This window comes from Elaeis guineensis, chromosome 5, assembly GCF_000442705.2.
Source record: "Elaeis guineensis isolate ETL-2024a chromosome 5, EG11, whole genome shotgun sequence".
NCBI classification, from domain to species: Eukaryota; Viridiplantae; Streptophyta; class Magnoliopsida; order Arecales; family Arecaceae; genus Elaeis; species Elaeis guineensis.
The window spans coordinates 7,948,062-7,974,537 of record NC_025997.2 but is presented as its reverse complement, the minus strand read 5'-3'; the positions used below and the strand labels follow the sequence as shown (position 1 = coordinate 7,974,537).

The 26,476-nt window shown below is 36.2% G+C and overlaps 1 protein-coding gene and 1 long non-coding RNA gene across 2 annotated transcripts; both read right to left on the bottom strand.

The window, feature by feature from the left end:
• Positions 1-7,354: 7,354 nt before the first annotated feature.
• On the bottom strand, positions 7,355-10,065 carry LOC105044775 (protein LURP-one-related 10). The gene is made up of 3 exons (XM_010922781.4): positions 9,643-10,065; positions 9,320-9,547; positions 7,355-7,834 (listed from the first exon to the last, which is right to left on the bottom strand). The coding sequence occupies exons 1-3, from the start codon at positions 9,898-9,900 to the stop codon at positions 7,622-7,624; spliced, it is 699 nt and encodes a 232-aa protein (XP_010921083.1). The 5' UTR covers positions 9,901-10,065; the 3' UTR covers positions 7,355-7,621.
• An 11,142-nt stretch (positions 10,066-21,207) lies between these two features.
• Positions 21,208-25,492, bottom strand: LOC105044774 (uncharacterized). Its single transcript, XR_003800853.2, has 3 exons — positions 25,407-25,492; positions 25,102-25,297; positions 21,208-21,791 (listed from the first exon to the last, which is right to left on the bottom strand). It is a non-coding gene; the product is annotated as an uncharacterized lncRNA (long non-coding RNA).
• Between the last annotated feature and the right edge of the window lie 984 nt (positions 25,493-26,476).

The window sequence follows — 26,476 nt, the reverse complement described above, 5'->3', positions numbered from 1 at the left end:
TTAGAGCAAGTCCTAAAGAATATGCAAGGCCAAATTAAATCATTACAATCTTATCAACCATAATATTTAATTTCAATAATAATTCATAAAACTTTGTATAATTACAATTTAAATTTCTTCAATCCTCTGATCAGGTACTATGATACTCTATCTATCCATCTGCTCACCCATAAATCTAAGCCATAGCCAATCATTAACGTCCTGTATCTCTGAGAAGAAAAGAAAGATAAAGGGGTGTGAACTTTACAGCCCAGTAAGAATTTCCATATCATACCAATATAATAATATAATTTGAAAATAAAAATAAGCAATAACACATAAAAGTCGATGTTCACTATCCAAAATACTGCAAATATTTATAGATTATCTATTTTATCAAAAGAGATGCATCATCATATGTTAAATAAGTAAAACAATTTTATTCAACGATTGTTTCATGTCTTATCTTTCTATTTTTTTCTATTATCACATCGTCTTTAATCCTTTTCTTTTTGGCTTTAGCTTTAGCTTTGGCTTCGGCTTTGGCTTTGGACTACCAGGATCATGCGACGATCTTTTATTCGGATCGATTTCTGTGATCTTCCTCGGATCAAAATATTCATGATCTTTCTCGGATCAAAGTGACCATGATCTTTCTCGGATCAAATCATTCATGATCTTTCTCAGATCAGATTCTTCATGATCTTTCTCGGATCATATTCTTCCACACATAAGCCTGTGGGGGCTGTCCCAGGCATAAGCTCCTGGCAAGCTATTCCACATGACAAGGCCAGTCCAAACCATATTTCTCTTTCTTTTCATTTTCATGAAATTAAAATATTTGACTTCATTAATCAATTCAAATTTTGCAATATAATAAATATGTCATACCCATATAATCATGCCATCAATTGCTGATACATATGTATTGATATAACATATTCATGCTCAAAATCACATAAATAATAATGTCTCAGATATAACAAATTCATCGATCTCAAATCCAACGATGCAAAATCAAGGAGATAAAACCAACGGTAAAATAACATATATAATGATGATCATGTACAGGGATTCTTACTTTTATCGGTGACTGATCCAAGCACAAAAATCAATATTCTTCTTTGATTTATGAATTCTTTAACAAAATATTCCACTCGATATCATTTGCAAACAATCATCTCTTCGTAACCTTGATCAAGTATAAAGATCATATATGGAGAAAATTACCGATAATCGATCCTAATAACACAGATTGAGGACCTCTCTTAGGATTAACCAAAAATAGGACTTGTCTATGTATCTGGATCTTCCACTGATCCATAAGACTTTCAGAGAGAGAAAATTCATGAAGAGAGAGAAAATTCTAGAGAGAGAAAGTAGAGAGAGAAAGTGGAGAGAGAAACCTTCGTATCCTTTCGATGAGGCAATCATGGTCGAGATCATCAGAGGTCCTATCAGGATGCCTCAATATGAATCAAGTGTTACAAATTTCAAATAGAATCGGACTGGGATCACCTCTACCGCACGAATTTCGGAGCAATCTTAAATCATCATATTTTTATTTCAAATTTATCCTAGGATCTGTGATGTAATCAGAGAGAGAGTAGAAAGATTCTAGAGAGATAAAATCCACAAAAAGAGAGAAAGATCTAGAGAGAGAAAATAGAGAGAGAATCTAGAGAGAGAAATTGGAGAGGAAAAGTAGAGAGAGGAGAGAGAGAAAATTTTTTCTCTCTTCTTCTTTTATTTTATTTTATTTTATTTTTATTTTTTTTCTCTTTTTTTTTCTTTTCTTTTTCTTTTTTTCCTTTTTCTTTTCTTTTTCTTTTTCTTTTTTCTTTTCTTTTCTTTTCTTCTTCTTCCTTCTTCTTTTCTTTTCTTCCCGTGGCTTATTTTTGACCGAAACAGGGGATCTTTGATCCCCTCCTTGGTTGGCCGGCCGGCGGCACAGCCGGTGCGGGGATGGTCGGCAGCCAAAGGAGAGATGATCCGACGGCAAGAGACGGCCAAACCGGTGGTCAGCGGTGACCACCGGTGACGGAAAACGGCAAAAATAAAGATTTTTTTTACAACAAAATCCGACGACTCCGGTCGCCGGCAAGCGTGCACATCGGCACGGGAAGGAAGGGGAAGGAGAGAGGAAGGGGAGGAGGCTTACCTCCGTCGCCGGCGAAGCTTTTCCGGCGAGAAATTGGACGTCACAGTGATGGGTCTTCATGAGGAATTTCCGACGATTGCCGCCGTTTTGCCCCGAGATTTTTGATGAAAAGGAGAGAGGATGGATCTCCTCCTTAAATAGGGCCGGAGGGAGCTTGTCTCCAACTCCGATTGGGAGCCGGTGAATGGAGGAAGAAGACTCCCTTCGGGAGTCTTCTCACCTGTTTCTTTCCTTTTTCTTTTTTTTTTTTTTTTGGTTTGGGCTGTGGCTGATTTTGGGCCGGGGTGTTACAAAAACCATGTATCTCAATTTATGAATTATTAATTAAAGAAAAGAGGATGTGAGCCCTATTTTTGCCAATCTTTTCTACTTTTTTCATAATTTTAAACGGTTCAAGTTTAGTGGGTTGATACAATTCTCTCTTCTCTCCGATTAGATTAGTGTCTCCTTCATCTTTTCTCTCGTGAAATCTTTTTTTTTTTTTTGGGTAACATCTCGAGGAATACTTTGACCTCAAAAGTTTAAGCAGGGATAATGGATCAGCGCTTTCTCATGATCCCTTGCATTTTTCCCCTCCATTGCTTTCGGCGTACTCCTTTCTCACCACCTTGAGTATATACAGCAAAAAGCTTAATCGGGCATCCAGTTGGTGTTTTCCGCTAGGCAGCAGAGCTTCCTGCCTTCTTCTATTAGAGTGAAAGAGGTTGTATGAATGCATTAAAAAAATAAAAGAAGAGCTAAAATTGCCAGGCAGGGGCTTCATGTGTCATTAGTTCGAGGGCCTAAGCAAGGTTTAAAGAAAGGCTTAGTACAGAAGTAGACGTTTAAGGCTAGGGTAGGTTAAGGTCGTTATTTAAGTAATGTTCAGTGGAGAGGACCCATCCTTAATATTATCCATGCATACCTTTTAGGTACTTTCAGCATGAGGAACAAACAAACTGAAGTAACAAATCGGGAAAGTGGCAACTGAGCTTGTATCATTTCATCTGGTTGGCATCTCTTCTCCTAGCATAAAGATATTAGGAATGGTGGCAAGTCCGTATTAGGAAGAGTATTCCATTGGACTTGGAATGTAAGGGAGCCTTAGGAGCTAAAGGAGTTAGCGATAGTTTCACTGATAATTTCACCGATTGCGCCTTCAATTTCATCTCCAATGTCAATATCTTCATGGTGATATATCCCATGAAGAATCACAATGAGCGCAGCAATGAAGCAATAGTCGGTATTTGGATTGATGTGCACTCCACAAATGTCCTCTCTTTGTGGCAAATTTATAGCCTCGTGTTTCTTGCTCATCTGCATTTTAGGACAAAAACCTTTTATTCGAATCAAGTCATGCCTTAAAATCTAAGGTTATTTTGAACCTCATTGTCAAGAAAAGAAAAAAAAAAAAAGAAAAACAAATCAACCGGGTCCTGACACCATGATAATCATGGGCCTTTCTACAACCTAAAGTGGGCAAAGCATGATCATTTATGTGGCCCAAATTGAACAAATTTTTAAGGACCCATACATATGTTTAGCCCTATATCAATTATATATTGAGCAAATGTTGGATACTCATATAAATCATGGAATCTAAATAATATTTTTCAACGAACTTTTTCGAATGAGATCCTATGTTGTTACAATAGTATTAAAGCAAACCTAACCAACAGTTCATATGGACTAAGAAATATTACAGTGTGAGCCTATTTGGATTGATCATAAGTTGATTATGGTATTTGTCAGTAGATTGGTGGTATTTATAATTGGATTTGAATAGATTTATATCTTTAGTATGATGAGGATACCTATACTTAAATGAAAAATATACATGAGGATCCATGTGGGTATGTATTTAACCCGATGTGATGTATTAGATAATATCTTCGATACTTGTATATAGTCAAAAAGTCTAAATAACATCTTGTAGCTTGTCATTTTGGATAAGATCCTGGGTTGTTGTAAAATTGATTACCTTAAGAGCCAAAATTGGATTGTTTTGCAACTAATGAGCAACTCAAATGCTTATTAATGGATAAAGAACAAATATCAGAGATTGGTGGTTAAGTTGGAGAAAGAAGCAGCATCTTAAGAGTTTGTCAAATGCTTCTTCTTTTGTAGCCCTCTTATGTAATGTTAGTGTTTACCATCATTGTTAGATGACTCTTTTGGATTGCATTTTATCTCCTTGCTGGGCGGATGCGCTTTTTTTTTTTCACCAACACTTCCTCAACGAATTTCCGTGGCGCCTCTGCCCCTCCTTTTCAATATATGCATGTATGAACTAATGAGCAGCTCAAGTGCCTAATTTGGTCCTAGGGATCATTTATCTATTAGGCTAGTATTGCATCTTTTTGATAATTAATTGAGTCTTATTGGACTAGAAAAACACCTTTTGACCAAGTAGTTAGCAGGGGTGCTCCTGCGAACCCCTGTATTGTGCATACAGAAGTTGGTCTCCCTAGATTCTATTCTGTTTGGTAGTAAGATATATTGTGATCCACATTACAATATCATCGAAACTCCTTTCGGTAGGTTGGAACAATTTCAATTTTATCCATCAAGAATTATCGATCATCAAGATGATGCTCGACGAGTCTCACAATCTATCAATAACACCTAGCAGTATATAGTGGTAATCCAGCAGAATGAAATATTAAAGCTCTAGGTGCAGCTATCATGTAGCTCGATTCTTCTGTCATGAGTTCCGACGAGATGCAGATCAAAGATAACTCGTCAAACTTATTCGTCCGTCATATGTCAGATTCAACTGACTTGAGTCCATATGAAATCTTATTGATACTCCCTTCCATCATGCACTTACCATGGTCATGGAAAGGACTCAATCTCATAAACTACATAAAACCTCTCCCTATCTACCAAGATTAATAGATCCCATCTTGATGTACATTCTATTCCTACAATGGACCTACTGTAGCCAACATACACTGTAAGATTCCGAATAGCTAGATAACCAAATGATTGTGCAGTCAAACTACAGCAACTCCACTATGAATAGTCGAGGCACCACAAGTCAAAGAACTATCTACATCACTGCAACTTCGAGCAAGTCACCAATAAGTAGGTAGCCATCCTAGTGACTTCTCGTATTGATCATGCTCAGTACTCTTGATCTCCATCAAGCATCTGCACTCTCACTTCAGTGTCCTCACATTATCGACTCGAGACTCGTTTACCATGAAAGAAAATAATTTGTGCACCGATCTATCTAGATCAATCATCATCCTTATGACGATCTATTGATTTTAAGTATTTAGGAATTAACCACTAATAACATATACCTCAAATTCTCAACTCTTGAGAATACATATCATCATCTGTTAATTTTTTAGATGATTCATGGACACAACTAAAACATAACATGAATGAAAAAATAATCTAAATTTTATTTATTTTAAAATTTAATTATAAAATTATGCCTTTAGAATATGTACATGTGTCAACCAATGTAGCTTTTAGGATATACATCTAACAGATGTGACACTACATGTATCTCTGGAGGAGCTCACCTATGTGAAGGTATCTATATTTAGCCATGGCTAGGGACATAAACAATATCTAAAAACTCTCAAAAATAACCAGGATACCTGCACACAGCCATTAGTGTGTAAACTTATGACATGAGCTTCTGTATTATGTGTGTAATAGTAAAAATTTGAGTCCAAAAAATGTAGTTTAAGATTTAGTCCACTCAATTTTCTTTAAGTTGATACTATTAATACTAAGTGAAGTTAAGTCATAAAAGATACTTCACCTATTGCACAGTATATATATCAGTAGAAAATTATTTTATATTGTTAAATTTTTAATTTTTAATTATTTTAAAAATATTGAGTTTTGAGGGAGATTATTGGTATCTTAAAGAGAATTGAAAACTCAAAATTTTCTTCAACAAATTTCAATCAAGCCGCTAAGCTTTGAGTTGCTTAGTCCCATGATGGATAGAGAAAAATTTGAGAAGGGGTTTATATTGAAAACCTTTTTCTCGGGCTTTGTGAAGTTCAGGGCCAAACCATATGCACGACCTAGCTTGGCTCGGATTGCACAACACTCGCATCTATGGTGGGGCCTACATTTTATTTTTCATCTATTTAGTTTTTTCCTTTTAATGACTATCACCATTGTTTCTTATTTAATTCAAGATAAATATCATATTTTAACATCGATTTTTTGCCCATTGAGTTTTTATTTGTTGGTTTTCTACCCGTTGGCTTTATACTCGTTAGCTAGCTAATTTTGTGATTAATATTTTTATAATGTTGGATTAGTCCAAAGAGTTAGTTCTTAACCCTATAAATTAGGCCCTTGGTTGGGGGTCAGAACAAGCAAGAAAAAACCTCTCTCCTCTCTTCTTTTCTACCTTCTTCTTCCAACCTTCTTCTAAGTTCTCTATTTTTTTGATCTTTCATTTACCGGATTGAAACTCTATCATCCTCTTCATGGTTGTGCCCGTAGTGGAGATCACCAATTGTATCTTGGGATGGAGTTTTTGAGTTTGATCCCCCACGAGAATCAAAAAATGCTGTAGGATAGTGCACTGCAAACCTCCGATTTATAAATTTTTAGCTAAATTTAATATTAATTTTATGATAGATTTTGAGTTTTAGTTTAATTGAATCGCAATCAGCTCTCGTGGAGAATGGATTATATTGCGTCTTTCTAACACCATCCTGCAATCATGGACATCCATGATTTATATAATGGCTTGTAGTTGTTAAGATTGTATTGTGATTGCAATGTGTTGTCGCATTTATAACATAGGACCTATACAGTCATGGTCTGTTGAGGACACAACCTATCCAATTGTACTTCAAGTAGAGAGAATCCTGACCCATTTAAATGAATCGGTCATGAGTAGGTGGAACTTGGAGTGGTAGAAACATGCTATTGCACTCTATTAGTCACATTCATTTGCAGGAGGGAAGCCTTCAATGGCTTGCAAGCTTCCCTAGATCTTAGGTTGTCAATTACAATCTCTTTCTTAAATTAAACAAACATCAAGGGTAACGTATGCCTAGTTTTCATCAAAAAAAAGAATGCATGACTGGTTGACGGCAAATTTATGTCGTGCGAAACTTACGTCCAATTCAGGTGGGCAAAGCTCAGGGAAAATTCAAGAGCAAAGGATGTGCAATTTGTAGTGACTATTCACAAGTTGAGCAGCTACCAAAAAATGGAAAGACAAAAAAAAAAAAGAAGAGAAAAACATTAGTGGGTGAGCCACCATTTATTCACAAACTCAAATTTTGTTCACAGGATGAAAATTACACACAAAAATAACATTAATATTATCCATGCATATCTTTTAAGTACTTTCAGCATGAGGAACAAACAAACTGAAGTAACAGGTCGGGAAAGTGCCAACTAGACTTATATCATCTGGTTGGCACCTCTTTCACTCGCACAGAGATATCAGGAATGATGGCAAGTCCATACCAGGAAAAGTAGTACATCTGAATAGAATGTAAAGGAGCCTTAGTTGCCTAATTGTGCCAGCTGACTGATCGTGCCAGCTACAATTTCAATAGCATCTTTAATGTTAAAATCTTCATCGTCACTGTCATCATGTATCGCATGAAGAAATGCAAATAGTGCAGCAATGAAACAATAATCGGTGTTTGGATTGATGTGCACTCCAAAAATGCCCTCTCCCTGTGGCAAATTTATAGCCTCGTGTTTCTTGCTCATCTGCATTGCCAGAAGTTTGATGGTTAGGAAAAAAAAAATTTATTCGAATCAAGTCATATCTCAAAATCTCAAACATATATAAGGTTATTTTGAACCTTACTGTCAAAAAACGAGAAAAGAAAAAAAAAAAAAAAGAAAAAAGAAAAGAAAAGAGAAATCAACTGGATCCCAACACCATGCTAATCGTAGGCCTTCTACAACGTCCTAAATTGGGCCAAGCATGATCAATTACATAGCCCAAGTTGAACAAGTTTTTAAAGACCCATGCATATGTTTAGCCTATATTAACTATATATTGGAGAAATCTAGGAGAATTATATAATAAAAAAAATCTAAATAATATCTTTTAGCTAATCCTTTTAGATGAAGTCTTAGGTTATTACAATAGTATTTTACTACAATAGTATCGAAGCAGACCTAACTAATGGTTCATGTCGAATAGGGAATATTACAATGTAGGCTTGGGTGGACCACAGATTGACAGTGGCATTTGCCATTAGATTTATAGTACTCGTGATTCGGTTTGAATTGATTATATCTTTAGCCTGACAAAGATGCCAAAACTTCAATAAAAAATACATGTGAGGATCCATATAAGCGTGTGTTTAGTTCTATATTTACTTTGCAATAGATAGATCTTAGATATTTATATATGATCAAAAGTCCAAATAACACATTGTAGCTTGCTTTTTTTTTTTATAAGGTCTCGGGTGATTGTAAAATTGATTATCTTTTTCGATATACATAAGATCGATTACCTTGAAGACCAAAATTAGCCCCTTTTGCAACTAATGAACACGCGAATGCTTGTTATTAGAGAAAGAACAACAATCAGAGATCAGTAGTTAAGTTGGAGAAAGAAGTGGCATATTAAGAGTTTGTCTTCTACTATATTGCCCTCTTATATAACTTTAGTGCTCACTATCGTTGTTAGAATACTCTTTTGGATTGCCTCGTATCTCCTACCTAGATGGATGTTCATTCTGTACCAACACCTAAAAAATTTCGGTGGAGCCTTTGCCCCTCCTTTTCAATACTTGCATGTATGAACGAATGAGCAGCTCAAGGCGGAGTCCTAGCCCCTCCTTTCCAATATATGCATGTATGAACTAATGAGCATCTCAAGTGCCTAATTTTGTCCTGGGGATCATTTATCTATGAGGCTGGTACTCCATCTTTTTGATAATTGAGTCTTATTGGACAAGTAAAAGACCTTTTGGCCTAGCAGTTAGCATGGGTGCTCCTGCGAACCCCTATATTGTGCATACGGGAGTTGGTCTCCCTAATCGCCTATCAAATTGCAGTTAGTGGGACAGCCATGTTTGGACTATGGGTGCATTAGCTGGATTAATAATACTCTTTTTCATTTCATACTCAATGAAATAGATGACGAGTTTCTCCTTTTCCCATGAAGAAATTAATTAATAGAACCTGAATGATTTTTTTTTAAAAAAAATGCGCTAATTCATCTTTAAGATTTTTCACCTGGGCTAAAACCATTTGAGAATCTCCCTTGTATACAGTGCACCTCCTCTTGCGGTAGCTCCCCGTGATCTTAAAATCACATACTTTTTCTTCTTTATTGCCTGCCAGGAACACATCAAACTTAGACTTGGTTTGGAACATTGAACTCTTCTTAACACTGAACAATAAATCCCTGTCCTCTGAACTATCGCCAATAAACGCTCCCCAGCGCTCGTGAGCAGTCAGTGTCTGCATGATGAGAAAACGTTTAGCCTCTCATAATCAATACCATGGAACTAAAAAGAAAGGAAACAGAGGCAAAGGTAAGTAGAACAAAGCCTGGCCTTCTCTCGCATAGAAATGAGAGGGTTGTCGTCGGCGTCATGCAACATCCGCTTTCTTCCAAGACCCTGTGTAGGGCCATCCGCACTCCATAAGATAAACTTTCCGTGTATATCGGTAACGGTGACGTGGTTATCCTTCAGCCAAGGAGCCCTTGTAGTGAAGGCAAGATCTATGGGGTGAGGAGCACAGAACTGAGGGCCGACAATGGTGCCCGTCTGGGCTAATTCAGCGCATGATGTACCAGTTCTGAGGCTCATCTTCAGTGTGTACTCTCCTAGCTTGGATTAACGTTTGCAGTCAAGTGGTGCAAGTCAATGGAGCACATAGGTAGATATAACCTGGAGAGGATTGACCTTTCTTCATTTCATAAGGTACGAATTTGATTGATTATTAAACTACTTGTCAAGGTTTGGTTGGCAGATGTATCATTTTCCATCTCTTTATTTATTTTTGTTTGTTTATGAGGAGGAGAGGAGACCTACTGATCTATATATATATATATATATATATATAGGACTTATTTGGCTCACAGAAATAATTTTCCATATTTCATATAAGTTTTTCTTTTGTGTAAAATTTGGGAATCTTATTTCTAGTAAGAAGCAACGTTCCATCTATCTTCTTTGACAACTCCAATCAAATTTGAAATATTTCTAATAAAATTTGAGAATTTTATTCCTGAGAAAAAGCTTTAACCAAATAAGATGAATTTTTTTTCATTTTTTGTTGACCATACCTTTTTCCCTCCACTTTGTATGAACCAAATAAATCCTTGGTTTAGTGGATTAGCATAGTGGGAGATAGCAACTACCATAGTGATTTAGCGCATGAGAGATATCAACTACCATGATTCTCTCCATCATGGGGTGATAGCAACTACCATGGTTCTCTCCATCGTGGCTTCTGGTTCCAAGAATCAGATAATGAGATTAGAAGTTAGAAAAGAATGCTTTATCCAACCGCTGATAACCGTTGTGTCAAAGGCTCTCTTTTTCTCAGACCAAAAAAAAAATGCTCCACTTTATATGTGCTACTTATATATTCTTTCTTTTCCTTACTATTTATTTCATTTTTTGTTGCACATTAACTTATGAAATATTAAAGTAGCAAAACATGAAAATATATATCTTAAAGTATAAGAGCATATTTGTTTCAAAAGATATTAGAAATTTTATAAAAATAAAATTAAAATTTGATATAAGAACAATATTGATAAGCTTTAGTAAGTATCATAGCATTACAATATGTATCAAAATATTAAGTACAACGAGCATATAAAATATCACAAAAAGATTCATCAAAATTAATTCATTAAAATATATAAGAGCATCAAGTACTTTCAGTTTTAACTAACTTATTTGTAAATTAATTCAATATATATCAAACTATCTATAATATTTTTTAATCAATATAAAAGTGGTGGTTCTAATATTACTAATATCAATGACTTTTTCTTAACCATTGCCATCAAATATTACCATCTCTCTATCTTTAGTTTCAAGGATGATGAGTTGAGATTCATTTCCCATTATGTACCTCAAGCATCTATTGTCTAATTACCATCTCTTCTTTAATACATAGGATACTAGGCATACCTATAAAATAATTATTTTTTCAATTTTGATATCCGAACTTTCTTGGATCCTTTGGGGTGAGTAGACATACTTCCTTCTGGAATCCAAATCTTTTCAATTATGGTATAATATATTTTCTTGATATTACAATCATAAGCTTTATGGCCTAATCCATTGCATTTGAAATAAGTTATTGAAGAATTTTCAGAAGAAGCTTTGATAAACATATTGTTCAAAAATTTTTATTTTCTTAAAAAATTAAATTCAATTTAATTTTTATTGAAAATAAATTTTTATCATTCAAATTCATTTGTAGTTTTCCAAACCTGAAGTGACTTTATCTACTATAAGTTTTATTTTCTTAAAGAATTAAATTCAATTCAAGTTTTATTGAAAATAAATTTTTATCATTCAAAATCATTTATAGTTTTTCAAACCCAAAGTGACTTTATCTACTATAGGTCTTAGTTTATTAACTTCCTCTTTTAGCTTAATATTTTTTTTTATCAAATCATTCTTTTTATTTCGAAATCTTTCTTTTTCTTTGGTAGGAATCTAATTTTCTCTTTTAAACTTTTTATTTTTATATCGTATCTTTTTTAAATTATTTATTAATTCATAAAATATATCTTATAATTCTTCAAAAGTAAATTCAGATTGATTTTCAAGACATACTTTACCTCTTTGTGCCATAAAGCATAACTTATTTATTTTTTCTTCCTTGATATTTAAATCTTTGTTGTCGCTTTAGATTTTTCTTTTCTTCTTCTTTTCTTTCTTAGCTCCCTCTTAATCAAAGCTTTATTTTCTCTTATTTCTTTCTTTCTTGCTTGCTTCTTCTTATTCTCGATCTTCAGAAAGTTTTTAAATTTTTGATGATTAATGATAAATCTTCATCTTCATCATCGAATTTTTAAATTTTCATATTATCTTTTTAATTTGAAGACTTGAATGACAATATTTTTTTCTCTTATTATTATTTTCTTCTTCTTAATTCATTATAGTTTGCTCATCGAGAGAATCCATGAGCTCTTCTTTGGATAGTCAATACATCCTGTTGGTGCAAAAATCCGCTGGCGCCGGATGAGCTGGAGTCGGGGAAGTCGCGGTCGCCGCCGGGACCTGCAAAGGAAGTCTAAATCGGAGGTGGGGTTGCTCCGGCAAGATCCTCCGACGCTCAAGTCAGTTCTCTACCTCAACAAGAATGGAGCGCTCGAATGGAGAATTTAGCAGAGTTTTGAGATAAAAAATGAGCTTATAGAATAACGTATCTGAGTCCTCCCTTTTATAGGCGGAGGAGGTAACGGACCGATGGTGACACTTGTAACTGCCTCGTAGTGGGCTGCCTAGGGGTCAGGCGGAATATGCGGCGAAGAGTAGTGGAGTGGACTCGTGACCATTGCTGGAGTGTGCCACGTGGAAGGGAGAATCGTGTGATATCCGTCGCAGGAGGTGGAGCGGAGTTGGGGCCGTTTGTCGTGGCCTGCCAGGCAGTAATGGAGCTGCGCGGGGTCTGCCGCAGAGAGTGGAGCAGAGTTATGGCCGTTGATACAGCCTGCCAGAGGATAATGGGGCCGCGTAGGATCTGCCGCAATGGGTGGAGCAGAATTATGGCCGTTGATACAGCCTGTCGGATAATGATGGGGCTGCGTAGGATCTGCCGCAAAGAGTGGAGCAGGATCATAGCCGTGATTGTGGCCTGGGAGTGCTGATCTGCTGGCTGACGTTCGGCAGCGGCCGGACTCTGGCCTCCGTAGGAGTCCGGATGAAGTCTTCCTGCAATCAAGGTTAAATGCGAAGTCCGGCTCCCGTAGGAGTCCGGACAGTGCTTACCAGCGGTCGAAGTTGAGGACGGAGCCCGGCTCCCGTAGGAGTCCGGGCGGAGTCTTCCTGCTGTTGGTGTTGTCGGCGGAGTCTGGCTCCCGTAGGAGTCCGGATGAAGTCTGTTTTCATCTGTTGGAGTCGAGGTCGAAGCGCGGCTCCCGTAGGAGTCCGGGCGGAGTCTATCTGCAATCAGGGTTAAAGGCGAAGCCCGGCTCCCGTAGGAGTCCGGACTGTACTTACCAGTGGTTGAAGTTGAGGACGGAGCCCGGCTCCCATAGGAGTCTGGGCGGAGTCTTCCTGCTGTTGGTGTTGTCGGCGGAGTCCGGCTCCCGTAGGAGTCCGGATGAAGTCTGTCTTCATCTGTTGGAGTCGAGGTCGAAGCCCGGCTCCCGTAGGAGTCCGGATGAAGTCTTCCTGCAATCAAGGTTAAATGCGAAGTCCGGCTCCCGTAGGAGTCCGGACAGTGCTTACCAGTGGTCGAAGTTGAGGACGGAGTCCGACTCCCGTAGGAGTCCGGGCGGAGTCTTCCTGCTGTTGGTGTTGTCGGCGGAGTCCGGCTCCCGTAGGAGTCCGGATGAAGTCTGTCTTCATCTGTTGGAGTCGAGGTCGAAGCCCGGCTCCCGTAGGAGTCCGGGCGGAGTCTTCCTGCTGTCGATTATGCTGAGGATTTCGGCTGTGGGTATTTTTATACCCAACACCTCCTTTGCCTCTTGAATAGCTATCACTTTGGCTTTCCAAGATCTAGATAAAGATCTTAGAATCTTTCTTACAAAATCAGTATTAATGTAAGATTTTTTTAATAAATTCAGATCATTGATAATGCTTGTAAATATTGAAACTATATTAGAAATATATTCAAAAAATTTTATTTTAAATATTTCATATTCATGTGCTAGCATACTAATTTCTAATTCTTTTATTTTATTAGTACTGTGATAATCCGGCCCAATAGGGCCCAAAACCAGTTCACAAACCCCACCAGAGAAAAAAAAAAAGAAAAAACAGAGCAGGAAGACTCCCGATCGGAGTCTTCCTTTTCCCCGATCAAGAATCGGAGTCCTAGGGCCATTGAAAGACCCTAGGACGAGCTCTATAAGAACCCTTCCCCTCTCCTCTATGGGTAGACCCTGCAGCCACCGATGATTGTCGGAGATTTTTCTCCGATTTTCCCGTTGAAGCCGCGGCCTCCTATTCTTGTGCTCGCCGGAAATCAGAGGCCGAAGACGCCGTCGGAGCTCAGGTAAGGCTCCAACCTTTCTTCCTCTCCTTCTTCCGTTTCCCCTCTGGCCCAAACATCATTGTCGGTCGCCGACTTTGTCGGAAAATCCACAAAGAGCCAAGATCATGTTTTGCTCTGTTCGGTCGAGCCATCTCCCTCCCTTTTTCGGCCACCAGCGCCGCCGTCCATGGCACCGCACCCCTAGGTCTGGACCCCACCTCTCTACCTATCTTCCCCGAAGGTCATGGCCGCCGGTGATCGGCCAATGACCGGAGAAAATTCAAGGAAAGGGGCGGTCTCCTGTTTTTTCCATTTTTTTCTAACTTCCCACCGGCCGAACCTCGCCGCCGGCCATCTCCGGCTCCATCGCCGTCGGTCGCCGCTGCCGGACCACCGGTCGTGCCGCCACAGCCCGCCGGACCACGGGCAACGTCCCTCTAGTCCTCCCCTGTTCCGGCCAAAGAAGGCCACGGGGGGAAAAAGAAAAAGAAAAGAGAAGGAAAAAGAAAAAGAAAAGGAAAGGAAAAGAAAAAAAAAGAAAAAAGAAAAAGAAAAAGAAAAGAAAAAGGAAAAAGAAAAAAAAAGAAAGAAAAAAAAAAGAAAAGCAAAAAAAATACAAAATAGAAAAATAATAATAATAATAATAATAATAATAATAATAAGAAAAGAGAAAATTTTCCTCTCTTCCCTCTTTTTCTCTCTCTCTCTCTCTATTGTCTCTCTCTAAAAAGAAAAAGAAAAAGAAAAAAAATATATATATATATATGTGAGAGAAAATTTTTCTCATCTCTCTCTAAAGTCTTTCTCTCTCTAGAATTGGACTTTCTCTCTCTACCTTCTCTCTATATTTTCTCTCTCTAGATTTTCTTTTTATTTTCTCTCTCTAGACCTTTCTCTCTCATTATGGATTTCGTCTCTCTAGGATCATTCTCTCTCTCTAATTACATCACAGACCCTAGGATAAACTTGAGATGAAAATATGATGATTTGGGACTGCTCCAAAATTCGTGCAGTAGATCGGATCCCGATCCGATTCTTTTTCGAAATTGATAATATCAATCATGGTCAATCTATATTAAGTCACCTTGATATGATCTCTGATGATCTCAATCATGATTGCCATTTTTAAAGGATACGAAGATTCTCTCTCCACTTTCTCTCTCTACTTTCTCTCTCATGACCGACTTTCTCTCTCTAAAAAAAAAGATCTATGAATCCTGTATCGAGTCATGCCTTCATCTTTTAGAAGCTTATATTGACTCTAACAAGATGATCTGAAGCTGCTTTGATATCCGTGCTGTATGACAACCTTATCTGATCGTATCAAAGATCTTTCAAATTTATTATTAAAGAATCCTATTGATTGATCTTGACTTTAATTCGATCTGTGCTTCATGATTTCTTGATCAAGTCACTTTAATCTGACCCTCAGATCAGAGACCCTGAATTGTCCTGATATCTGGATGGACCTACACATCCGGACAATAATCCTCTTTCCTTATGATTTAATCTTATTATATTTATGAAATAGAAATTGATGATGATTTGATATTTTAAATAGGATTAGCTGATTCTTTTAACAAAGTCTGAAGATCTAAGATGAACGAGGTAAGTAGATCTTATGCTCCTTATTTATTTTTAAATGATCATATTTTTATGCAAAGAATTACTATTGATAAAATCAAAATTTTTCATAAAATAAGGATCGGCATATGTGATATGAAAAAGCATGTTTTATTATGAGCATTGATTTCATGAATATGTCTTATGAAAATAAGTATGATTATGAAGCATGAATTTCATTGTTTTTCCATCTATGTATATGTATGCTTTAAGAAAAGATATAATGATTTCAAAGGCTCTCAGATGGCTATGAATGAATTCCTTTGGGAAGGTCGACATCCGGAGCTAGCATCCACACGAAAAATGGCCCTGCCAGCGGGTATAAAGTTGGCACATGAATTAAGAACTCTGTCGATTAAGAAACATGGCCCTGTCACGGGTATAATAGTGACCTTAGCAAGAATGTCTGTGAGCAATGTTTTGAAACATGACATGAATACATGATGAAAATGATTTACGATTCATGATTGTGAAATATACATGATTTATGCATGCATGATGAGTTTATAACTTGTTTTGTTATACGTTCTATGAAATACTTTATTTTGTATTACCTGCTATTTTCTAAATATTGCATTATCATGAAAAACTTATGCTTGATCCGATAAGGAAGTGCAAGTTCTACTTACTGGGCTAGTGTAGCTCATATTCTTTTTGTTTTCTTTTTGTTTGAACAGAAAAATAAGGTTAGGATCGGCAAAAAGGAATCCAAGCTTGAAGATCGGCATAGCAAGCTGAAAAAAAAAATTAGGCAACAGAAGTTTAATTTATTTTATAATCATGGATTTGTAGTTATTTATGAATGTTGAGATTCGGGTTAGTACTTACTTTTGGATTTAGATGCTCTGAATCAATATTGGTTCGATTATTTGATGAATAATAGAATTGAATCTTTTTATTTGATGAATTTTAGATGATTATGATGAATTGGCTTCGTGTTATCGTGGGTTCCATCTTTCGGTAGCATGGCCGTGTTATGTCCCGGATTTGGGGCGTGACAAGTACCTTCATAAATTATTTTCAATATATTCTAGATTTCTTTAGCAGAAGAATATGTATATATTCTATTAAATTGATATTCATAAAGGGCATAATAAAGTATATTCATTGCATTTGCATTCAATTGAGCTAATTTTTTTTATTATTCTATTCATTTTTATATTTAGAAATTTAAACTTTATTTATAATTTTAGTGAATGTGTAGAGACCGTGTACTATAATATTTTACAAAGCATAGTATTATGCTTAAATAAAAATTTTTATTTTAATTTTTCAATAAATATAATCAAATTCATAAAAAAGAGATGGTTTTACAAGTGAGTATCTTTCATCAAAAAATATTTTAAGAATTACCGTTGATCTTGAGCTCTAGATGGTTAAGTCTATAAAAGATTAAAGAACACCTGCTCTAATATCAATTATTACTCAAATAGACAAGTCAAGAGGGGAAGAGGGTGAACTAGATTTTTTTAAAATTTTTATAATCTTAAATCAAGTACATGCTTAATTAAAGTAAACTAAGTAAGTGTACAGTAGAAGTAATAAATATGTATAGCAAAATAAATGATAAATCAATGCATAATATAAGAACTAAAGTAAGCAACATAAACATAATAATTTATAGTAGTTTAATATAAACCCGATATTTATGTCTGCTCTTTAAGTCTTCATATTTGAAAATTCTATTATAATTCTCTTGATTATAGTATGATTGTTTTATCCAGACTCACAATCGATCTAATCAATTATTTTAGTAAGCTCACAATCAATCCAATTGATTTTACATAAAAAATTAATCAAAATCCTTCCAAATAAGTCACTGCTAGACTTAATTAATACAAAATCAAATTATAGGCTTGGATAAGTCTATGTCATAAATTTCTATCCCAAAAAACTTATAAAAAAATAATATATATAATAAAAATTAGAAAAAATAAGTAAGAGCATTAAAAAAATAAAATTTATTGAAGCTCGGTTAAAGTTAATGATGAATACTTGTTGAAACTTGAATTTCTTTTCTTCGATCAATGAAAGACTTCTTTGAAAGTTATTATGAATATACTCAAGATAGCTTACTCAATAAATGTTCTTAAATCCTCTTCTTTTGACTTGCTCAAGAATATTCAATGTTTTCACCAAGAACTTGAGTTTTTCTCTTTTTTCATCTTGGATCCACTCTCGTAGCTCTTGATTATATTTGGAGGTATTTAAATCTTCTAAAAAATTAGACTAGCCATTTTTAGCCATTGGGAACCAAAAACGAGACGTTAAGCCTGTAGTTTGTTTATGACAGACTCCATACTAAGGATAGTTGTCTCAAGCACTAGTTAGTAGGCATGGGATGCACCAAAGCAAAGCATCGCTTATTTTATTCCCTCAAAAATAGTATTAGTTTTTTATCTTAATGAATAGAAATATCCGTTGCTCAAATGGAATGGGTCATCATGAGGAAAAGATGGAGATAGAGGGAGCCATCATAGAGAGGTGAGGTCGTGGAGGTCGATGTGGAGGAGGAAGATGACATCAAAGGCCTTATGGGTGGGATTGGAGGAGGAGAAGGCAATAAGAAGGAAGAGAAAGAGGGGATGGCTTATGGGCAACTTGTAAAAGGAGGGTGAGGAGGGAAGGGAGAAGAGGAGAGAGGATGGCTTATGGACGGCTTAGAGGAGAGAGAGGATGGCTTATGGATGGCTTGGAGGAGAAGGATGAGGAGAAAAGAGAGGAGATGCTCGTAAACGGCTTGGAGGAGGATGAGGAGGAAAAGAGGGGAAGAGAGGGGATGGCTCATGGGCACAGTATGGAGAAAGAGAAAGATGAAGTGAAAAAATAAATGAGAAGGAAGGGGATAAGGAGATGAATGGATCACTGATGAAGAACGATTGAAAATGAAAAAAGCCACCATAAAGAGAAAGGGCTCATGGGCAAGCTTAGAGGAAGAAGAGAAAAAATGGATGGAGGGAAGAGGATGAGGGACAAGAGAGGTCGTCGATGAGGGATAGATGGAGGTGGAGGGAGCCATCATGGAGGAGAAGAAATAGATGAGGAGAGGAGGGAGAAAGAGAGATGCCAACAACAGAGGAGGAGAAGATCAATCGGAGAGAAGAGAGGAAGGAGGTGGAGATAAAGGTATTTTTATCATTTTATAAAATAATAGTATCATGTAATGGTCACATGACATCATTCCATTAACAGAGATAGACGATTAGACTATATTGAAGCATATTGATAATTAGAAGGATCGGTTTGATACTTTTTAAAGCATAGAAAGTGTAAGTGAAATTGGACTAAAGTTGAAGGAATCGAATGTTTCTATAATTTTTTTTAAGGCTCAAACTCTACCATTTTTATGATAGAATTACTTATTTCATGAATTAATAATAAACTCATAGCCTATCCCGAACTACTTTGGGATTAGAGCTTAGTTGAGTTGAATGCTCTACAGGTGCACGCCATGCATGTTAAGTTAAAAACATCAAAATATATTCATAGATTCCAATTCACATCAATATTATGAGTTCAAAACGAATGTACTTATCTATCTGTACCTTATAAATTGTGGGCTGCACACCAAAATGCTTACCACCATAAGTTGACAAAGGAGCAGAAGCAGCGCCAAGCACGACTTTGTTGCTGATTTGGACGATGCCGTGGCACCAGTGATTGTATCACTCGTTGCCTCCATCCTTGGCCACATTACAAAACAAACGAGCATAATGGATTAAAAGAGATCACTGTGGTTTATCACATCAGGAAAACAACTCGCGCCAAGTCCTGATCACCCTAGAAGAACGATGAGTCATTCTGGCCATACTCTTTCTCTGGTTTAATTTGGTCTGCTCCTCCTTGTTCACAACCAGGGTGTTTGGATGACTTTTTTCGACCCACTATGCTTTCAGCTTACCTAAGGTTGGGTCTAAGTTCATGTTACATATGAAACAGTGATGTCTAGTCGATTGAGAGGTACTTGAGTCCATTTATACAAGTGATGTCACGACCATTGTAGTAACGGCCAATTTGCGATATTTTTTTCCTGTTTAATTTCATGCGCTAAAAGTACTGGCTGTGAGTGCGGATCCTTTGCGATTTTGATAAGCAGCAATTGCTAGGAAGTTGGTTTACATGAAAGGATCTTGCACTGACTCTTTATGGACCTATCAATGTTTACTAGAAAATTAAAGTTTATTAGTCTTCCTGATTCCTTTGCTGACACCAGCTTTTTTATAAACAGCTTGTTTTTACCCCTAAAAACTAACAGGAAATTCAAATTTTGTGGCAGTCAATTTGTTGACCTTACCTTCATATTACTATGAAATCAAGTTAAAGAAAATACTACAAAATCAATTTTTTTATATTGGCGACTAGTTTGCTCAACTTAGAGTTTACCAGTCTAGGGCACGTGTATTGCCTGTATGACATATATCTGACCAAAATAAACAATTTAAAAAAAACATATTATATGGTGCACGGTTAGCTTTAATACAAGCAACAATTCATTCATATACCTTTTTGGATTGTAAAACAAAATGATTAAAGATCAACTTTTTACCTCATCAATATCTATGTCTAGTATTATGATGATAAAAGTTTGTGCATGTAAATGGATGACGTGTTTCGTTATGTACATAGCATGCCGACAACCATTAGAACTTATATAATGGCCGTAAATTGATGGTCATTTAAGGAAACACCATTTTCTCACAAGTAGAAGCATTTCACCTTTTTTTCCTTCTTCATTTTTTTTTTTTTTTGATGTAGAAGCTAGGGGACAACTCCCTTAATTACAGACATTAAAACTGCATCCCAGTAGAATCAGCATCCGTGAGAAGATTAAGAGCAGCAGGATAATTAGAATCCAAGACTTCATCCAGTCTATTTAATACGATGTAGAAATTAGCCAGTAGGTTTGCTGGTTGGTTTCCTTCTCACAGCATATGAATGCATGCAAAGTAGAGCATGGTAACTTTAACTAGAATGCTCTGAAGAATGGGGGTGCTGATAATGCGCAAATCCAATCCAAGATTTCGCCCAATCTATTTGATAAGATGATATAGCAGCACGTAGATATGTACTAGCCTAAAGGTGAAAGCAGACCAGCCACGGGCCAAAGAATACAGTGCTTCATTCATCTAAACTCCTGCAAAGGCAACAAAAGACTCCAACCTTCACAAATGTCCTCCTTTCAGTATTCAAGCAGAAGATTAACTAACATGGAACCATTCTTGCCAATTGACACCCACTAAAAAGCATCAAATTGAAGCCACTCAAACTTCTATGACCACACTACATTAATAATCAGGAATACTACAGATTAATTAACCATTGTAGTCTTATACAGTACACTTCAATTGTTTGCAAGATTTTTTTTAAAAAGAAAAAAATCCAGCATGTTAGATTTCATAAGTCATTTCACGATAGAACCATCGCTGTTATAATTTCAGGTGAGCCACATGCATGACTGTCACCTTCATGATTTCTTTCATATATATGTGTGTGTGTGTCTCTGTGTATCACCCTCATAATTTTTGATTTTTCAGTCAAAATGATGAGATCCCTCAAGTCACACAACATGGTTGCTAAATCACCTGACCCTCCAAATTCAACAAGTGTATGTCTGATGCTAATAAAAACACTACTTAGGAAGATTCAAGTTACTGCACATATTGAAGCTCTATTGGCAAACCAAATAAACCAACCAGATGCAGCAGCGCAACCACAGCAATAAATCCAACACTCATAAAAAGGACAGTATTAGGAGACATCTTATCGCCTGTGGCAACATCAGTGTAGAACTGGAGCATTGTGCTTGCACCTTCACCGGCAGATGACCGCCGCCTTCGCAAGCTTGCAGCTGCAGCTGCACTCCCCCTGGGTGGTGAGCAATGGCAGGCATCTTGTTTCTATCTTTAACCTAAAAGGAAAAAGGAACATAAATGATACTCAAGATAACAAACAGAGGTATAATCTAATTTTCAATTACAAAGGCTGATGCGATTGCATGGTACAAGACCAAAAAAAAGAAGTGCTTTGTTGGGCAGGGTGCGGCAGAAGAGTTTGATGATATGCTGCACTGTATTTTGGGTAAAGTTTTTCACATAATAGGCTTAACCAAGGAATTACGGTTGTCTTACAAATCTATGCCACAGAATTTATTACCTTGAGACCACTGCATTCAGAATAATATTCTCATCGTTGATGAATAAGTTGGAGGAAGTGCTACATCATCTTTCAGCAAAACCATTTTCTTCAAAAATAAACAAGAGAAGACCAATTCCACAAGAACTTGATTGTCTGCAAATCAACTTCAATACAGCATTGAATGTTAATTTGTTTATCACTACCTTATGAACAACCATAAGGTATGGCTGACCCTAACAAGGCCTCTTTGAAAAGGAAAACCAAGGAATGTTCATCCTAATCAATCCACTACCGCTTATAATCTCACTTTTATGAATGCTAATAACATAATCAGTCTGATGTCTTCCACAAGTGAAACCATCATAGATCAATCAACCTGAAAAAGGGTACCAACCAAACCAGAACTGAATGGATCAAATCTAGATATAAATCTAAGGTCCAACATGTCAACTCCTTTAATGACTTCACCAGATGATAGATGCAACAAAAAGGCCATCAACTAATTTACCAATTGCAATATACTTACAACACTACACCAAGGATCAACTTGAAGTTATTATCTCCTCCATCTTGTCAAAAATGTCCTAACAGACAAAACTAGGGGGATCAAAATGGTTATTTTGCTTGTCATATGGTATGAATCAATAAAAATTGCCATTGGGAGAGTCAGGCTAGGACTGAGGAACTCTATTTTGGGGGAAAGTGGGGGAGGGATGGTGAGAAAAGAAGGAAGAGTATATTAACAAATATGGCCAAGAGATGAATATAAACTTATGCACAGGTGTCGCCATCTGTCAAAACATTGTGAGTAAATTTTGCAAGTGGTTTTGGTGCATTGAGCATTCAGAGGTTGATTGGTGCATGAATAAAGTAGCCACGAACATGAAGAAAAATGAATGGATGGTAAGAAGATTGAGAGAATTTGATGAAAGTATAGGGGCGCAACCAAGTTTGGCCAGGTCTATGAAAGGGAGAAGTTTTGGACCTCAGATTTATCACCATTTAATTGGATATGGATTATGGAGTCTTTGAATGAGCAGGATTCTAGGGGAAGCACATAATTTGTTGTAGTTATTAACAAACTGCTTTAAAAGAATTAGAAGCAAATGAGCAGAGCCACAAAGAACATGTCACACTATGATATCCTTTCCAAATATGGAAATCATAAGAGAACGGACTGATTATTTATTATGTTTTTTCCCTTTGGAATAAAGTTTCATGTTGAAGTGACCCATGGTGGATAGAGCATGCATTAATAAAGGAGCTTTTTTTTTTTTTTTTTTTTTTGTGTGTGTGTGTGTGGGGTTTCGGTCGGGATTAAAGCATTCACACCCTCCCCCCACTTCTCTCCCTATTTCTCCCTCTCTGACTCACACTCTCTTCCCCTCTGCTTCTCTTTCTTTGGCTCTTCCTATTTCAGTACATCCCAGAACGGCATGATACGGATTCCTACTGTGTCGAACTGATCATTGACCGGCATGTCTTCCGGTATCGATTTGGTGAAGCGGCATGGGAGGGAGGATGCGCCTCTGAGAACTATGGCTATGGCTTCGCCTCTGGGGTGAGTTATGTTATCATAATTGAAAACATTAAAAATAAGAGGTTGAAATCAGTTGAACATTAAGAATAGTTTTATGCAGAATCAGCTGAACCAAAATCAAGAAACATCATCAATAGATCGGAGGTAGATAACTAAGTTCTGTGTCTTCCCAATTCTAAATGCTTCAAAACAACCTACTCAAGCCTAACCTCTTTACAGTATATGATCATATTAATATCTATCTATATCCCTCTAGCTTTTACTAAAAAATTATATTACTTTTTCCGATCTCCTAACATATGCAAGAGAAGATATTTCCACCCTAATATTTTATGCTCTAACGCTCCACAAACCAGCAAGAATGAAACCATAGATTTATGCTGCTAAACATGCATGTTGTGAATTCATTCACTTTGAAAGACACAAGGCATAATGAGCATAAGGTAATCAGAATGGTATCAGGAAAATGAATGGCAACCATACGTCATCTCACCTTCTTTATTAACTAGTTGGAGCATGCACTAACTCCAATTTCAGGTCCTCGTTGTCCTAAAAATTAAATCAGATTGTCTAATCAACCACTAACTTCTTTCAAATTAATGCATCAGCTTTCTCAATTCAAGCAAGCATAGGCACTTTCAAGAAGTGGAGATACAAAACAGCATACTGTCTTGAGAAAGAGAAATATTAAATTTATTGATTTTACCCTCTTTAAACTTCTATCATCAACTGTTAGGCATAAATTGAAATCTCCACAGGTTACCGGGGGGATGCCTTAACCCCCATATCTTTCTCCAACTTCTGGAGCAAAGAACATGGCTTCAAACAATTTTATCCTATTTGTTGCTTGGAGATGTATGCGCTTTTACAGAGCTCACGTTGGAATCAGCTCTATATTTAGTTAACTTTGACTCGAGAATGAAAGATGCAATATTACTTTGGAGATAGATAGAAGCATGTCAATTTCAAATATGTTGCTTATCTACATTTTAACTTAGAACTTGTATAGGAAATTCTTGTTGTCGCATTAAACAATGTAAGTCAACTAGGGAAAGTCATATATAAAATAATATTGATCCGAGTTGCCCTCTAATATTGAAAGGCGTAGCTCTATTACTGCTTTTGCAGCATCAAGAACAGGGAAAAGATCTCAAGTTTGGATCTGCTGCAGTGGATCAAAGTACCAGGAAATCTTGGAATACATGATCCCCGTTAGCATATGCCAATCGATAAAGCATCAAGAAAGCCAAAAATTTTAAAAAAAAAAAATACAGACCGCAGCAAGAAAACAGCAGAGGTCAAGGAGCAGCAAATCAAGGATTGTTGAAGCGATTCAGCATAACTACGCTATAAATATCTTAAAAATAACCCATTCAAATCAGATATCGGTGGGACTCGAAATTTAGGGCAAGATTATCCACGCACCAAACCCTCATAAAATCCTAATTTGAACAAAAGAGAATAGAGATAAATCTGTTCGATCCTCCGCATGGAGGGGCAGCAGAAAAGATCGAGATTGGTGGCGGTGATATCAAGAACATACCTTGGGTTCTTCTCCGGCTACTACTTGCAATGGGAATATCGCCCAACTCGACGAGAAGCCAATCTTCGTCGGTATTTGATGCTCTCGGAATTAATAAACGATTTGCTGCTCTACAACCCCATCCGGCATTCCGGCCACGGTCCCGTTCAACAACGTAACTATGCAAGCCTCCACCTGAACATGATCTGACTCGCTCCTGATAAGAATTAGTTGGACTGTGATTTAGGTTAGACTTGTATGAACTACGAAACATATCAAACTGATTTCAAACCGTCTGGCTGGGATTGAGAGAAGCAAATTCAAACCTTATTATAATATATACCATGCAAGTCTCCACTTGACTTCAAATAAGGAGGGTTTGGTCTATATGCAGCTATAGCTAAAAATCTCCAATATATTTGTTGACGGGGATTTGAAGACTGTTATTAGTTGATTCCCTAAATTGCCGGTTTACCTTGATGGCTCCCAATCTACCTTAAATGACTTAACATTGATGATCTCTAAGTTTGGGTCATTCAAAAATGATCGACGGTTAACCTTAAATGCTACTGATCGACATATTTATGTCAATACCATATAATCATGACACTTTATCCAAAAAAAAAAAATTCAAATTAAAAATAAAATTATATATATGTTCTCTTAAATATTAAAATTTACATAAATATCCTTTCAAAATTGATATGTGTATGTATGCCCTCATAAAATATCTTTTTTTGCATATGTATCCATATTATCTAACACCGTTAAAAATTAATAATTTAAAATTAAAATGATTAAAATATATTTATAGATAGATGTGCAAAAAGAATAATTTATAGAGATATATATGTAAATAGTAATTTTATGATGATATTCACGTAAATTTAAATATTTGAAAGGATTTACACGAAAAAAATTCAATTAAAATTTTTTGTGTGTATATCTTTCTAAACATTCAAATTTACATAAATATTCCTATAAAATTACTATTTGCATATATATCTTTATAAATTTTCTTTTTGCACATCTATCTGTAAAAATATTTTAGTTATTTAAATTTTAAATTATTAATTTTTTAATAATATTAAATAATATGGGTATATATATAAAAAAAATAAGAAAAAAAAGATATACATATAAAATAAATATTTTATTAAAATATATGTATAAATATTAATTTTAAAAAAATATTCATGTAAATTTGAATGTTTAGAAAGATATGTATGAAAAAAATTTTAAATTTTAATATATATTTTTTTGCTACGGCCATCAATTTTTTTTTTAAAATTTACTTGACTGATTTAGGAGACTGGAATTAATGTTGCAGACAGTCACTCGGCCAAATCAACTAAACATAGCAGTGGGCTGGCGGGTGATATTTAGCTTTTTCCTT

What these genes read in the sequence shown, in the direction of transcription:
- LOC105044775 (XM_010922781.4), bottom strand. Translation starts at nt 9,900, where the DNA reads ATGAGCCTCAGAACTGGTACATCATGCGCTGAATTAGCCCAGACGGGC. An exon ending in TCATTTCTATGCGAGAGAAG is followed by an intron (nt 9,548 to 9,642) that starts GCCAGGCTTTGT and finishes CTCATCATGCAG; the next exon opens with ACACTGACTGCTCACGAGCG. An exon ending in CTCAAATGGTTTTAGCCCAG is followed by an intron (nt 7,835 to 9,319) that starts GTGAAAAATCTT and finishes CTGGCAATGCAG; the next exon opens with ATGAGCAAGAAACACGAGGC.